This window comes from Setaria viridis, chromosome 4, assembly GCF_005286985.2.
Source record: "Setaria viridis chromosome 4, Setaria_viridis_v4.0, whole genome shotgun sequence".
Lineage (NCBI taxonomy): Eukaryota > Viridiplantae > Streptophyta > Magnoliopsida > Poales > Poaceae > Setaria > Setaria viridis.
Genome location: NC_048266.2, coordinates 36,497,537 through 36,512,445, shown reverse-complemented (window position 1 = coordinate 36,512,445; position 14,909 = coordinate 36,497,537). Strand labels below are relative to the sequence as shown.

The 14,909-nt window shown below is 46.2% G+C and overlaps 1 protein-coding gene and 1 pseudogene across 2 annotated transcripts; one reads left to right on the top strand and one right to left on the bottom strand.

Moving 5' to 3' along the window:
- Positions 1 to 3,626: 3,626 nt before the first annotated feature.
- LOC117853683 (uncharacterized) lies at positions 3,627 to 4,618 on the top strand (annotated as a pseudogene).
- A 6,107-nt stretch (positions 4,619 to 10,725) lies between these two features.
- Positions 10,726 to 14,684, bottom strand: LOC117852125 (disease resistance protein RPM1). Of its 2 annotated transcripts, none has more exons than XM_034734093.2 (4): positions 14,480 to 14,684; positions 14,152 to 14,273; positions 11,213 to 14,025; positions 10,726 to 10,953 (listed from the first exon to the last, which is right to left on the bottom strand). In XM_034734093.2, the coding sequence occupies exons 3-4, from the start codon at positions 13,965 to 13,967 to the stop codon at positions 10,859 to 10,861; spliced, it is 2,850 nt and encodes a 949-aa protein (XP_034589984.1). In that variant the 5' UTR covers positions 13,968 to 14,025; positions 14,152 to 14,273; positions 14,480 to 14,684; the 3' UTR covers positions 10,726 to 10,858. The 2 variants fall into 2 exon arrangements, with proteins under 2 accessions (XP_034589984.1, XP_034589985.1); XM_034734094.2 differs by having other exon boundaries at positions 14,152 to 14,257.
- Positions 14,685 to 14,909: the final 225 nt, after the last annotated feature.

Sequence of the window (14,909 nt, the reverse complement as noted above, 5' to 3'; positions counted from 1 at the left end):
GGAAACTATGCTTGCTTAGTATAAGTTGCTAATCTAGACTGGTTAAAGAACGTAGAACTTGAGCTAAAATATTGAAAATAAGGACCTACTTTAGACGCTTTTGGCAAAGCAAACCCAGAGCCAGAAAGCCTTGCATGTTTAGGTCTTGGTAAAAATAGTTTACCCGACGGGTCAGTCTTGCCGAGTATTAGTTGCTCAGCCTTGTTGTGGCTTAACTTTTCAGGTGATGTTAATAGTTTGGCTGCTGGCACCATTTGGCCTACCCAGCTCCCTCCGGGCTGGACAGTCGAGTGGGATCCCTCCTCGGATGGCGAGGGTAGGGATTTTTGATGTCATGATCGGGTTCGTCATGATATCATGTATCGACATTTAGCTTCCGCTTATTTTATTCGACTGTTCGAACCTTGCAAACTTGTTTGAATTTTCAAAACTCTGATGTAATAATTTGTGGAACTAAGTTAATGTGATGGGAATGTTGTAATCTCTGTGCTACTCACCTTCGTGTGAGAGATGCTTCTCGATCCTATGTAAGTGGTTCATCGGATGAAATCCAACGGTCGACCAGGTTGACTTGCTTAAAGTGCATAATCGCGTGTCAGGCGACTTAAATGCATTTTAGTCAGGTTAATTTGGGCGGTTCCGCCACACGCACGATCGAGTTCGAGGCAATATGTTGAATCTCGAGCTCGTAGTAGGCCAAGACGGAGGAGAAGAAATCGGAACAGGGGAAGCGGAGCCCGCACTCATACTGTTCGGCGAAGACCACCATCTCATTGGGCTTTAGGCGGGGGACCTCCTCCCATTCCGAAGGGTGGATTGAGGGACGGTCGGAGACCAAGCCCCACTCATGGAGGTCGTCCAAGAAGTCGCTATCCACCAGGCTCGCCGGGAGACGCCTGGAAAAGGGGTGCTCTGCCCGGGACTTCTTTGCCTTTGAGGGATCCCCCTCCACGGAAGCCGGTCATTTCGGAGCCATGAGTAAGAGTGAAGGAAGGAGATCTAAGGGCGAGATGGCGGTACGAGAACAGGAGGATGCGAAGGCGTGGGGAGGAGGATAGCTCTAAGGGCAAACCCTAAAGAAGGAGGGGGGCAGTATTTATAATCCTAGAGGGGCCCAGGGAGGAGCGTCCAAGGCGCCCACGTCGACTAGGACCGAGGCAACCTGACCGCATGGGCCAATAGGGAGATGACGTGTGTCCCACTGACCCGCACGATCCTCCCAACAGGCACACACGGCCCCTCGCGTGCCACACCCGGCAGGCTATGCTCGGGCCTCGCATGCCTCGACCCTTGCGCTCGTACCAAGTGGCATGTTGGAAAGCGAGGGCGCGCCACCCAGGCCAACCGTGGGCCCAAGGGAGAGAAGGAAATGCCATTTTTTCTCCCCCCGGACCGCTCTCTTACCTACTTCCGGCATTCGGCTGTTTCTCCCTCGGTCAGCCGAAGGGAGTCTCGGAGATCGTCGTCCAAGGTTCCGAACAGCAATCCCCGACAAAGGGCTGCTGTTGGGGAATTGGCCCACGATCACGGGCTGGAGGAATCGTTTCCCTTTGGAGCAATCCCATGCTTACGGGGGTACCTTTCCCTGCGGGGAGTCGCCCCGTCCTTCCCCCGCTTTCCCGGGCCATGGAGGTTAGGAAGGTGGGAGGTCGTGGAGGAGGGAGGCGAGAGGGGGTCCCGAAACCCCCGGGGGTCCCCCAAAGGCAGCATACAGGGGTCAACTGAAGACCCCTGAAGTCCCTAATGGAACACGACGATGGCGGGACGGCCCACGGGATAGTGGGGGAAAGGAGGCCCCCGTCCAAACTCGCTCGAGGCCCTCCCGAAAAACCTCTGACTCCTGCGAGAGCATCCTCCCCCCAAGAGGGACTCGTGGGTGGGGAGCCCCAGTCCGGTCTTCAGGCTGGAACCCAGAAGCAAGAATATTTACCTTTAGGCATCATCCAAAGAGAAAAGGCGACCACGGCGTCAGCCCTAGGTACGGGGGCGCCGTGCCCCCCCCCAACACACACACGGAGATGGGCCGTAACATTAGCCCTAAGTACAAAGGACCTCCGTACCCAAGAGAGGATGTATACCTTACTACCCTTGTCGCTCCTTTCTAGCGGGTCCCCCTCCAGGGGCGCCGTACGGAGGGCCGAGGGGTCTTTTGACCGAAAAGGTCTCGTCCACCGAGGCTATAAATAGGAGGAGCCATGGGCTAAGTAAGACACAACATTCTAGCTACTCAGTACCCTAGAAGCTTTTACGACAAGTGCCTTATTCTAGAGCCACCCTCTACTGTTTGCGTATTTTGTAACCACCAACAGAGACACAGTAACCCATGCGTAAAAATCAAAGGATGTTCTTCTCTGCTTATTCTTGTAGACACTGCTTGCGATTGTAGTTTTTCCTAAACCTCCCATACCAAGGATGGCAATTAAAGGTATTGTGCCAATCTTCCAATTTCATCAGCATGGCCCACAATCTCGGAGTCATCAGTTAGATAAGCAGACTCGGACAGAAAATTCTTAGGGTCTATTTGGTTTGACTTCTAAAGTGTTGTGGCTGCCGCAAAAAGTAGAAAGCTAACCAAAGCGTGCACTCCAAGCGCGGTACTTCAACAAAAAGCAGCTTCGCTCGACGTTGTATTTCTGCAGCACCTCTTACCCGGCTTTCACCGGCTGCGAAGGATTGGTTTTACACCAAATTACCCGTCTGCCACTCTTTAAAACTTACCGGTTCGATATTTTCCATCGCTCTCCTCTCTTTCTCTGGTCCAGAACCATCGCTCTCCTCTATCCACAACCGCAGGCCACGCTAGGGTTAGCGCACAGGCCGGCGATGGCGCTTCCTGCTTCATCATCCGCGACGGCGGCCACTCCTCCCTGGCAAGAGCGCATCCCGCCTTCTCTTCCTCTCCTTTCTTCATCGCAGCAGGCCGCTACCGCCCTATCCATCACAACGGGTCGGCGGCGGCGGCGGGACGCCCCTGCCCTGTCACCGTTGCCAACGGGACGCCGCTGCCCTGTCTTCGTCGCAGCGGGCCCCCGCCGCCCTCTCTCCGTCGCATTAGGCCGCCGCCTCCAGCGGGACGCCGCCGACCTCTGTCCTGGGGCCGTGCTGGTGGCCGCCCCTTTCGTCTTCTCCCCGGAGTAAGCTGTAGGAGCTGGCGCGGCGCAAATCCGTGGCTGGCAGCTCCGGATCTGCAAGCACTCGAGTGGACGGGATTCCGTGAGTCAGGATTCGAGGTGAGTCTCTAGGAGCTCGAGCTCAAGTATACTGAATTCCCTGTTGTGCTCTGTGCTATCCATTAGATACATGTAGGTAGCCATTATTAATTCATGGAGTATATTGAGAAAACAAACACATGGCATTCGAGTAGTAAATTGGCTCGTGCACATTTAGGTTTTATAAACTGTGTTCTTATACTTGTGGAAGTAGCTCATCTAAAAATAACTATTGTGCATATTATTAGGTAGGGTGAATACCACCAAAGATCTGGGGTATTATAACTTCCTTTGTGCCAGACTAGATATACCATGGATGAATTGAAGGACAAGAGTATAGAGATAGACACTAGTTCTTGGGTCGTAGTCATGTTATGGTAACTGAATTGAATCAAAGTTTTTTTTCTTCATTCAAGAATGGCTGATAAGGCAGATTGGTGTGATGCCAATGTGAGGCATTTTATTGATATCTGCAAAGGAGAGATAGAAGCTGGGAATAGGCCGTTGGGATTTTTCAATAGGACTGGTTGGAAAAATGTTATATCTAAGCATGAAGAAAAAACTGGTCAGAAGCTAACAAAGAAACAACTCAAGAACAAGTAGGACAATATGAAAAAGGAATATACATGGTTCATGGAGTTGAAGAATAGTGCAACTGGGCTTGGATGGAATGAGGCGAAGCGAACTGTTGAGTGCTCTAAGGAATGGTGGGATGAACATCTAACTGTAAGCACTTTACAGTCATTATTCATTGTTCATTTTCAATGTTTTCATATTCTGTTACTTGCTAATGAACCCTTTGTTTCATTTAATTTCAGAGGTGCAATAATTCTGAGAAAGGTATCAAATGCAACCATGTGAGGTTCAGAAAACAAGGGCCGAAGCACCTTGATGATCTTCATATATTGTTTGATAAGATACATGTCAGTGGCGCTAGTGCATCCTGCCCTGGAGATATATCCTCTGATGAGTCAAGTGATGACGATGTGAGTGAGATACAAAAAACTCAAGACATTGATGATGTGAAGCTGGCTCCTTTGAAGAAATCAAAGCCAAGGAAAAAGAAACGCAAGGAACACTCTAGTTCTATTGAAGAGAAGGAGGAGAAGAGTCCATTCTTTCGACTGTACAAGAACACATGTTTGAAGATAGAAACTGCAGCAGATAAGATATCCTCTAGTGTTGAAGCTTCATCTGCTGCTCCAACCAATCCAGTCCCAAGCATTTCAGAGGCTATTAAGATGGTGAAAGATTCTGGAGTGCAAGAAAAAACTGCTTTAATGCACACAGCCACCTTCCTTATCGTCAAACCTGAATTTAGGGAGGTCTTTAGCTCCCTGGAAACAAAAGAAGGAAGGTTCGATTTGATTGAGAGAGAGCATGAAAAGGAGTTGTTGAAGCATCAGTAGAACTATTCCCTACTTTATCTAGTGTTGTGTTGTGAACCAATAATTATTTATTTTCCTTTGTTGAGAACCATTAGTTGTCTGTTATTACCCTTTGTTGAGAACCATTAGTTGTTTGTGCACCAATATTTGTTTAGTTTTCTGTGAGAACTATTTGAGAACCATTGGTTATGTGTTCATATGGTGTTCATATATTCGTGATGTCCATCCATATGATGTTCATATATTTGGTTATGTGCTTCTATTATCTGAATGGAAGAATTGAACTTGTGTCTGTAGGGAAGAATTGAACTTGTGTCTGTAGATGGATGCCAACATGGAAGAACTGGTCAAAAAGGGGCAAAAGGGATTATTGCTTCTAGCTGAACTTTCCCAGCAGGCTGCTGCTATTGGTCAAATGGGAAACATGTACACGGATCGGTATTTCAACAAAGCATAATACAGGGAAACATCAGAAACTGGGCTTCAATGGGTTATGAGGTGCTTTGGTCGTCCGAGGTACTTTTATAAGATGTTTCGAATGAGCACTGATATTTTCATGGCACTACATAATTTGCTCATCTCGAATTACGGTTTGATCTCAACTAACAATGTTTCATCAATTGAGTCATTGGCGATGTTTCTATGGATTGTCGGAGGACCCCAATCATTTTCACAAGCTGAAAATCGTTTTACACGATCGCTATGGACAGTTCACACCAAGTTTCATGAAGTATTGAATTGTTTGCGCAAGTTAGCAAAGGACAATATCAAGCCAAGAGATCCAACTTTCTGTACTGAGCATGAAAGGGTGAAAGAGGACCGTTTCTGACCTTATTTCAAAGGCGCTATTGGAGCTATAGATGGTTCACATGTTAAAGTTGATGTTCCAGCAGAGGAAGTGGTTAACCACACATGTCGACATGGATATACATCTCAGAACGTGCTAGCTGTTTGTGACTTTGATATGAGGTTTATCTTTGCGGTTGCTAATTGGCCGGGTTCTGCACATGACACACGGATTCTCAATCATGCATTAGCGAATTTTCCTTCATTTCCCGTACCTCCCAAAGGTATGCATGTTGGTTAAGAGTTAGTAATAGTTCTATTGTTGTTTTCCTTTGATGATTTGATTTGGTTTTGTAGGAAAATATTATCTTGTGGACTCTGGCTATCCAAACAGAGTAGGATATCTTGCCCCTTTCAAAGGAAGCACATACCACATACCAAAATTCCGGCTTCGTTCTGGGCGTCCTCCTCAAGGGAAGTACGAGATTTTCAATTTTTTGCATTCATCCCTTCGAAATGTCATTGAGCGGGCCTTCGGAGTGTTGAAGCAGAAGTGGCGTATTTTGAAGGACATGCCAAGTTTCTCCACTCGTACTCAAAATTATATTATTCTTGCTTGCATGGCATTGCATAATTTTATTCGTGAGAGCAATTTGCATGATAAAGTGTTTGATAGATGTGATGCTGATGAGGACTACCTACTACAAGAGACATGTGGCATAACCCAAACACAAGGAGATGAGAGTCCAGATGGGAAGAATGAGGATACAATGAATACTATTCGTAGTAGAATAGCTGATGCTTTGGTTAGGACGAGAGGGAGATAATTATGTGGACCATATGTTAATGGTGGACATTTATATGAACCATATATCTCTTGTGAAATGTTAGCTTTGTATTCACATGGACAATATGGTAATGGTGGCTGCAAAATTTAAAAAAAAAATAAATTTCCCTTTTCTAAAATGGTAATTTATGTGATTAAGTGAACAACACAGTATTTTACGATCAATTTGCATATCAACAGTCCTTCATACCTTCCAAGGGTATTACAAACCTTTCTTGCCAAACCTACAGTCTCACAGTTGTTTCAACCAAACGACTTTCAGCTTTCTCACAGTTGACAACTTAAAGCAGCTTTTCCACAGCTCACAGCCCACAACAGCTTTTCCACAGCTCACAGCCCACAACAGCTTTTCCACAGCTCACAGTCCAACCAAACAGACCCTTATTGTGCACTTCAAATTGTTACTCCTGCCCAGTTCGCCTACCGAGATGTCATACCGATTCCTCATTTCCGCTAGCCTCTGAATTCGAGCTTCTACTTTACTAATCTGGCTAGGGAACTTCTGTCATGCTGCAAAGTTCTTGATTTCATGAAACTTTCTCTTGACGAAGCTATTTGTATCCATGACTTGCACGCTAAGGTAAGCATACTCATCAATGATGTCTTCCACATCATGAGCAACATCTCTAACTTGCTCCAACCATGCATCAAATGTCTTGTCACCGACTTTCTTCCCACTAACCTGACCAACAAAGGCATGCAGCACTGAGAGCTCGCCCTCAATTTGTTTCATACTATGCTCAAAATCTTGCAAAACTGGTACTGCTTCAGCCACCTCTGTGCTAATCTTGGCCAATGCCCCTTCTGCCAGGGATTGAGCAATTTTTCTTAGAACAACGAAAAGGGCATGTGCCATGTTTGCTACACGCACCTGAAAATTCGTCACCTTGTCATGTATTTACATTCCTGAAAAGGATCACACGCAGCTCTGTACTACCTGAAATGCAAAAAAAACATATTTAAAAAAACAAATAGGAGTTTATTCAGTAGATCAAATGGAATTTGTTCGAAATGGATGTAATGCCAGAGCATGGCAAGAAAGTTGTGCAGATTGACAACAAAGCCGACAGTTATTTCAAAGCATAAGGCCAACTAGTGAATTCATCAAGGGAACGACTAATGAGGTTGGACTCCCATATCCCAGATTCCCATGTACAGAATTTGGCTTTGTCCAGCCGTAAGGTGTTCACAGATTCCTCTTAACAGCAACCGGCAAGAAATCTTGGTTGACCAGGGAGCGGGAGAAGAGTACATCCATCTCCACGGTTGGTAGCATCCGTGATCCGACCAGAATAGCAGAAAGGGAGCAAGAACAAGAAGGCGTTCATACGGCATACCTTGGCGAGCAGACGAGGGGGAAGCCTGAGCAGAGGAGGCGGCTGCGGCTCAAGTATGGAGCCTTCTGGGCGCCGCGCCTCCGCTCTGGGTCTCTTCTCGCAAGCTGCAAAATGTCGCCGCCGTCTTTGTCGACGAAGAGGCAAAAATGTTGGCACTTGGGACTAAGAGCAACTCAACTACAAAAGTCTCCCTTATATTACTCCTAAATCTTGTTTAGGGAGAAAAATACAAGAAATCAAGCTCCAACAGGTCCTCTAATCTGAAAAGAATATAGCTACGCTAAAAACTCCATCGCCCCGCATATTTCTGCGTCGACGCTCCTCCCCCAATCGTCCCCGATTCTCCTTTCCTGCGCGCAGATTCCTTCAGGCTGATTTTTTTCCTCCGACGTGCACGGCAGCTTCCAGAACGCGCTGGCGTTCCTCGCCGTGCTCCAGGGCGGGCCTGCGCTGCACTGCACCGGGAGGAGCCCACTTGGCTCACGTCGGCACCGCACGTGTTGCGCCGGTCCAGCCGCAACCTCCCACGGATCGCGTCTCGGCGGCCCGCCAACCTCCCCATGGACGCCACCGTCGTCGTCGACGCGGCGGCTGCCGTGGCATCGGCCTCCACGGCGGTCTTCTCGGGGGTATCCTGCATCTCCGTCGCAGGCGCCATGGCGTGTGCTGAGGTCGAGCCCACGCCGTGATGGATGCCCTCCCCCGCGAGGTTCACCACACCGAGGCACATCGTCGTCACCACTAGGCCGGCCTCCCCCATGCCACGCATGTGGTGGGGCACCTTCTCGTGGCGGCGGCGGCGGCGGTCCGACGAAAGGGGAGCGATGTCGAGAGCCCCGTCATGTGATTCCTCTGCCGTCGTCTTCTGCCGTGCCTCCGCCACCCACGATTCTAGCGAGATGGATGGCTAATGGGAGGTTGCACCGCTATAGTAGGGGCTGGAGGAGGTGCGGCGCTAGATCGTGCGGCCATGGTGTCAGGCTGTGGAGCGCGCGGTGGACGCGGACCTGGAGCGCGTCTTGGCGCGTGGCGCGAAGCTTGGTGAGCGGCTCCAGCAGGTGGGCGCGCGATGGCAGGCGGGGACACAGGCGTGCAGCGCAGAGGATGGGTGTGTGCTGCTGCTGCTGTGTCGGCATCTATGCCTGTGCCGTGGGTGTAAGGCGGCTGCCGAGGAGTGTCCGTAGACGGCGGCAGCTACTGCCGGTGCTTGAATTCTGTGCAGAGGTCTTGGTGCCCACGGAGGAGATGGGGGAGCAGGTCGGCGGGGTTAAAAAGGAGGGGGAGGAGAAGGGAAGCGTGGGCTCGGCTTCGACAGCCAGTGGATGGTGGCAACATGGCCAAGGAGCTCTGTTCTGGGAGGTCGTGAGGGGAGGGAGAGATCGCGAGGGGGAGGTGAGGGTAGCCCAACTAGAGTGGACCCACTTGTGATGATGTGGTCTGTTTTAAAATATTGGGGAGAGATCGTGAGGGGAGTGAGAGATCGTGAGGGGGAGATGAGGGCAGCCCAACTAGAGTGGGCCCACTTGTGATGATGTGGTCTGTTTTGAAATATTGGGAGGTTACTTTTTGGAGATCTGTTATGGGATGATAATATTTTGGGGAAAAAATTTTTAGAAAAGCCTCCAATACATAATTTTGGGGAAAAAATTTTTGAGGACTCTTGGAGTCGCTCTAAGTCGCTAACTGTGTTTGCCGTGGAAATTTTGGATCCCTAAAGGCGCACAGTAGATAGTAGACTCAAATTCGGTGACGTAGTAGTATCCGGCCGATGGATTAGTCCATTTTTTTAGAACTGCACGTCACGTGTTTTAAAAAAAAAGTTTTTGAACACTTATCTTATTCTTAAAACATATTTAGTATTTCACGGAAACTAAGATCCTATTTTGTGGCTGTGGATGCCAGTTTCAAAATCATCATTTTTGCTACACCTGTTTTTTTTTCTGTTGCTTGCACGCATAGATGAATTAGCGATGGTTTAAGCAGGTGGAATAGTGGATTCACTCGTATTGTCGTTCGAATATTACTTTCGTAAAGTACAAACTTTGTGCCTCTTAAATTAATGTACACCCATATCCATCACACGATAGTGCATCAATTATTTATATGCCTAATAATATTTCTTGCAATATATCAGCAAGGTACACCAAACTTCAGTGTGGAAAGCTTAAATTCTAGATATTACAGAGGGCACCACACAATCTTCTATATGAGTCCTCTTATGATGATAATGACATCTCTTAAACAAGTTTCTGAATGATGCCGGTAAAAAGATAAATCTTGTTAGTAAGTACAAGAACCCTTCTGAGAAAAGGAAGCTGCGGTTTCAGTCTCTTGATGATGCTTATGTAGTTACAGTTTACCGTACCTGCTCTAATGCAGACAATTCCAAGTAGTATGCTGTGTGCCAAGGAAATGCCTGTCCCTAAAGTCCATGCTGCTGAAGACAGCAAGGTTTTGGATTCAGTGATATATCAAAAGTGCAGAGAATCTCAGATAATGCAGTATTCGGTGCTTGCAAAGCTGCTATAGATATGGAGTGCAGAGACTCGTTCAAGAAAGAGCCAGAGAGGTGGTTATACATTGGGATCCTACATGGGTTCCTGCTTGCCTGAGTTTTTTTTCGGGAGATTTGGGAGTGCAAGAAGCATTCTTGACATGCTTGGAAACGAGATAGATATGAATCAACTGCAGTTGACCATACTCTCAGGCACCATAAATTCCATGAAGTTGCAAACTTCCTATGGGGCTCACAAGGCATTTGACCGAGGCAAGTGCATGGCTATTGTGTCGTTTCTGTCTACCATTGGCACAGTCAGTCATGGACAAGTCGGCAAACCACCAAAACCTCCTCAGTTGTGGCCACCGTACGTCTGTACCGGCTGCGGATCCAAGTAGTTTGTATGGTTACATCTACATGGGTGTAATCTGCTCTCTACTGTACAGGGAATACCACTCAAACATGCATGCAAGTGCATCCCTTCACATGTCCACGACTTTACTGATAGCCATTTTTCAGGAAGCACAGCCGAAAAAACTCTAGTTACAGCCTCCATGCAGCAACTGCTGAATTTTTCTTGTGTTTATCTTTATTGACAGTAGCAAACCATATCAGGAGCTAAGTGAGAAACTCACATATGAGGCACAACACAAACAAGGGATGATGCACAACACAAAAAACGATCTCATATAGAGTTTTAGCACCATGAGGGACTGCATATTGTTTACTCTTCAAATGATTGGTCTACAAAGGAGTTACATATTTATTTCTTACTGAAAGCTGCCACCGAAATGTCAAATGCTGGATGAGCCCCAGTATGTAGGGGCATACTTGGTTGCGCCAGGGCCGTACTTCTTGGCAAGGTATGGCACAAAATGGAAGGTATTTACTGCAACACCAACAAAACAGTATTTTATCAGGTATATATACCGATAAAGACCTATGAAGAATAAGAAAGAAGCAGAACAAGATGTTTTGATCTAGTGAACCAATAATATTTCCAAGCATTTGGTACTTTTCAATAATAGTAATTCCTTGATACATGTTTTCATTTGATCTTTCCTAGCCTGAATCATCAGAAAAGAAACTTAAGACAACTATACTGGTTGTTTTACAAGTAGCTGGCACACAGAGAAAATGGAAATTACCTGCTTTAGAATCAGAAGAGTCAAAAATATGAACATTAGGTATATGCTGAACAATGTCATCGTCACTTCCTTGCAGTCTTTGTATGAACTCGTTTGGCATATCTGTCAGAAACATCTGGTGAAGTTTCCTAATGTACTTGATGCCCACTGGAACTGCCTTTAGATTCCTTAAACCAATAAGTTCCAGATGATACAGACCTATCATCGTTCCGTCCTCTATATCTATCCAATTTAGATGTTCCATGTCAGCTAATTGCAGAGAATTGAGCTTAGGAAACCACTCTGCACAAAAAGTTAGCTGTTCCCCACCATATGTCCCATATAGCCGCAAATCAACTAGGTTTAACATGTGAGAGAAGGAGATAATAGGATCCTTCTTCAGACCAGACCAGTCCATCTTTAACAATGCCAATTTCTCAAACTTGGAAAATATCAATGGAAGAACACCTTCTGCCAACTTTCCTGAAAGCCAGAGGAACTTCAGATTTGGTAATGGCTTGAGCATTCTCAAGTCAAGAACCTCATCCATATCACATGCAGAAATGAGCAACCTGCTCAAGTTAGGCATCTTTGTCAGGGAGCTCCATAACTCTGCTATGCAGCTTTGCCGCACTTTCATTATAGCCAAACTTCTCATCAGTGTCAAGTTCCCCAGTTGTGAAACCAAATCTTTATTGGCTGAAACAATATGTAAAGTCTGCAAATTCTTTAGATGGCAAATATTACCAAGAATTTTTACAGCACTAAAGCAATCCAATGATCTTTGTTGCAAATCATGGATTACAATCACATATAAATGGCGTAAATTAATTAGTGTAGTTATTTCCAATGGCAGCTCCTCCACATAGCTGAATCTGAGATCTAAAACTTGTAGGTTCCTAAGTTTTTTGAATGATACTGGTATGTGCTTCACTTTTGTGTGAGAAAAATCTAGATAGCGCAAATTATACAATTCCGTTACCATGCCTGGCACTTGTTCAATGTTGGCAAATCTTAGGCATAGGACCCTCAGTAGTCTGAATTGTGATAAAACATCATATATCCAAGAAGATGGTACTTCAGGGTCAAACAAAATGAATGAGCGGAGTCGTGAACTGGTTAAAGAATTTAGGGACTGGGCACCTTTTTGGATGCTTAAGCGGCGAGCTTCATGGGAAACTTTGGTTATCCCAGCATCGCGATATGCAATACCAAACTTCTCCTTTTTAGCAATGACTGAGGTTACCTCTCGCACAAGATCATGCATAACAAATGTTCTAGGTCTTCCACATGCATTACATTCTGTGACTCGAAGAAGACAACGCTGAGTGAGCTCGGTAAGGTAATACTTTGCAACCTCCTCCATTGTTGTTCCATCTTCTCTATCTTCCACGAGACCTTCTGCGATCCATAGCTTGGAAATCAGTTTTCTTCTAATCCTGTAATCTTCAGGGTAGAGGCTGCAGTAAAGAAAGCAGCTCCTCAGATAACTAGGGAGATCATTCAAGCTCATATTCAGAACATTAGATATCCAACTGAGCTCTGGATTGTTAGCTAACTGCCAGCTAAGCTGGTTGTAGAAAAATGCCCACTCCTGCTCCTCGAATTCACGGTATGACAAAGTACTTCCAATGGTTACAATAGCAAGTGGCAATCCTTGACACTTAGCAACGATTTTCTCTGCCAAAGACCGCAGATTTTCAGGGCATATGTTATCTTTTGATGCATAAAACGCCCTTTTACAGAAAAGTTCCCAAGATTCAGCATACGGAAGAGTTTTAAGTTCAATAACGTATTTATCTACTGCCAAAGAAGACACATCCATTCTCCTAGTTGTTATCAGCACTTTGCTTCCAGAGTTGTTTCTGACAAATGCATAGTTAAGAAATAACCAAGCATCTCTGTCCCACACATCATCCAAGACAATGAAATATTTTTTGTCCCGCAAATAGCTTTGTATTACCTCAACTAGTCTCAAGCGACTCATGGTCATGAAACCACCTGCCACGCTTGCTCTCTGGTCTATCAGCTGATTTATTATTTCTCTTAGTAGTTCTTCAACTTGATAAGTCTGAGATACAGTAACCCATGCATGACAGTCAAAAGTTCTTGAGATCTTTTGGTTCTTGTAGGCACTGCTTGCAATAGTAGACTTTCCTAAACCTCCCATACCAAAGATGGCAATCAGAGTTCGCTCTTGTTTCTCCTCAAGCAGCCATTGTGTCAATCTTTCGATTTCATCAGCATGCCCCACTATTTCAGAATTATCGGTTAAGTAAGAAGATTCTGACATAAAGAGCTGATTGGGGTGCCTCAACTTGTTACTCCTGTGAATTTCACCTACCGAGATGCCATACCGATTCCTCATTTCTCCTAGCCTCTGAATTCGAGCTTCTACTTGACTGATCTGGCTAGTAAACTTCTGCCATGCTACGAAGTTTTTTATCTGACGAAACTTCCTCTTAAAGAAGCTGCCAGTATCCACAGCTTGAGCAGCAAGGTAAGCATGCTCATCAATGATGTCTTCTACCTCATGGGCAACATCTCTCACTTGGTCCAGCCAGGCATCGAATGCCTTGTCACCAACTTTGTGCGGCCCAACCTGACCAACGAAAGCCTGCAGAATCAAAAGCTCGTCCTCGATCTGTTTCAAGCTATGCTCGAAATCTGTCAGAACTGGTGCCGCTTCGACCACCTCCGCGCCAATCCTCTCTAGCGTCCGTTCCCCCAGGGAAAGAGCAACTTTTCTGAGGACTACAAATAGGGCATCTGCCATGTCTGAATTCACCTTGTCATATAAATATATGCCCCCCGAACAAGATTCAAGAACACCTCTGTCATAATGTGAAATTAATAAATGGCAGATTAGTCAACACATCATATGGATTTGTTCAAAATGAAATGAACATCAGATCCAGACGGCATCAAATGGACGAGAATTAACAAAAAGAGAAACAGACCTGCTATCAGGTTAGCAAGTCAGAGATTCCCACAACCTCTGTCCCAATCTTCTCTAGTACCTCTTCTCCCCCAGGGAAAGAGCAAATCACACGGTTGTGAGATAAACTACAAGGAAAGAGGTCTGCTGTCCAATTAATAAGCATAAATTACTATAAAGAAGATAAGGGGAAGACAGAAATCGAATCCCTGATGCCAACCAACAATTTCATAATGTATGAGCATAGACTTTGGATATTGCGGGAAAAAATGGAAATTCCAGATGTGGAGTAGCACTGTAGTTTTCCCAAATAGGCCAGGTATGGAGTAGGAGCAAGAAGTGTTGCCTACCTCCGCGGCGAGCAGAGCAGCAGGACGAGCCGCTGAGGCGCTGACCAAGATAAGATCGGAGACCGCCGCGACTGAAGTATTGAGCCTGCTGCGGTGCTGCCTCCCGCCTCGACGACCGCGCCCACCGTCGTTTCCAGAATGCCCATCTCTCCTGGTTGCTGAGCCCCCAGTCAGTCAACGACGGCTGGTCAGGTCTCATCCGCACGCGGTGCCCAGATTAGAGAACATTTTTTTTTTTTGAAAACTTGCTGCAGTCAAACTCGGGTTTTACAAAATCAAGGGGATATGTGGGACATTTGTCATCCATCGAGGATTCGAGGCGGTGGAATTGCACGAATCTTGCAGAAAAAAAAAATCCCCGTTCAATTGACATTTGACGTTGGTATTTGTAAATTGCTCGATCAATGTCCAGTATGATCGTATCCTTGTG

Excerpts from the sequence above, each read along its gene's own strand:
- LOC117852125 (XM_034734093.2), bottom strand. The coding sequence starts at position 13,967 with ATGGCAGATGCCCTATTTGTAGTCCTCAGAAAAGTTGCTCTTTCCCTG. Across the intron at positions 10,954-11,212 it reads CTCTTCTGATTCTAAAGCAG|TAAATACCTTCCATTTTGTG; the intron begins GTAATTTCCATT and ends TTGGTGTTGCAG.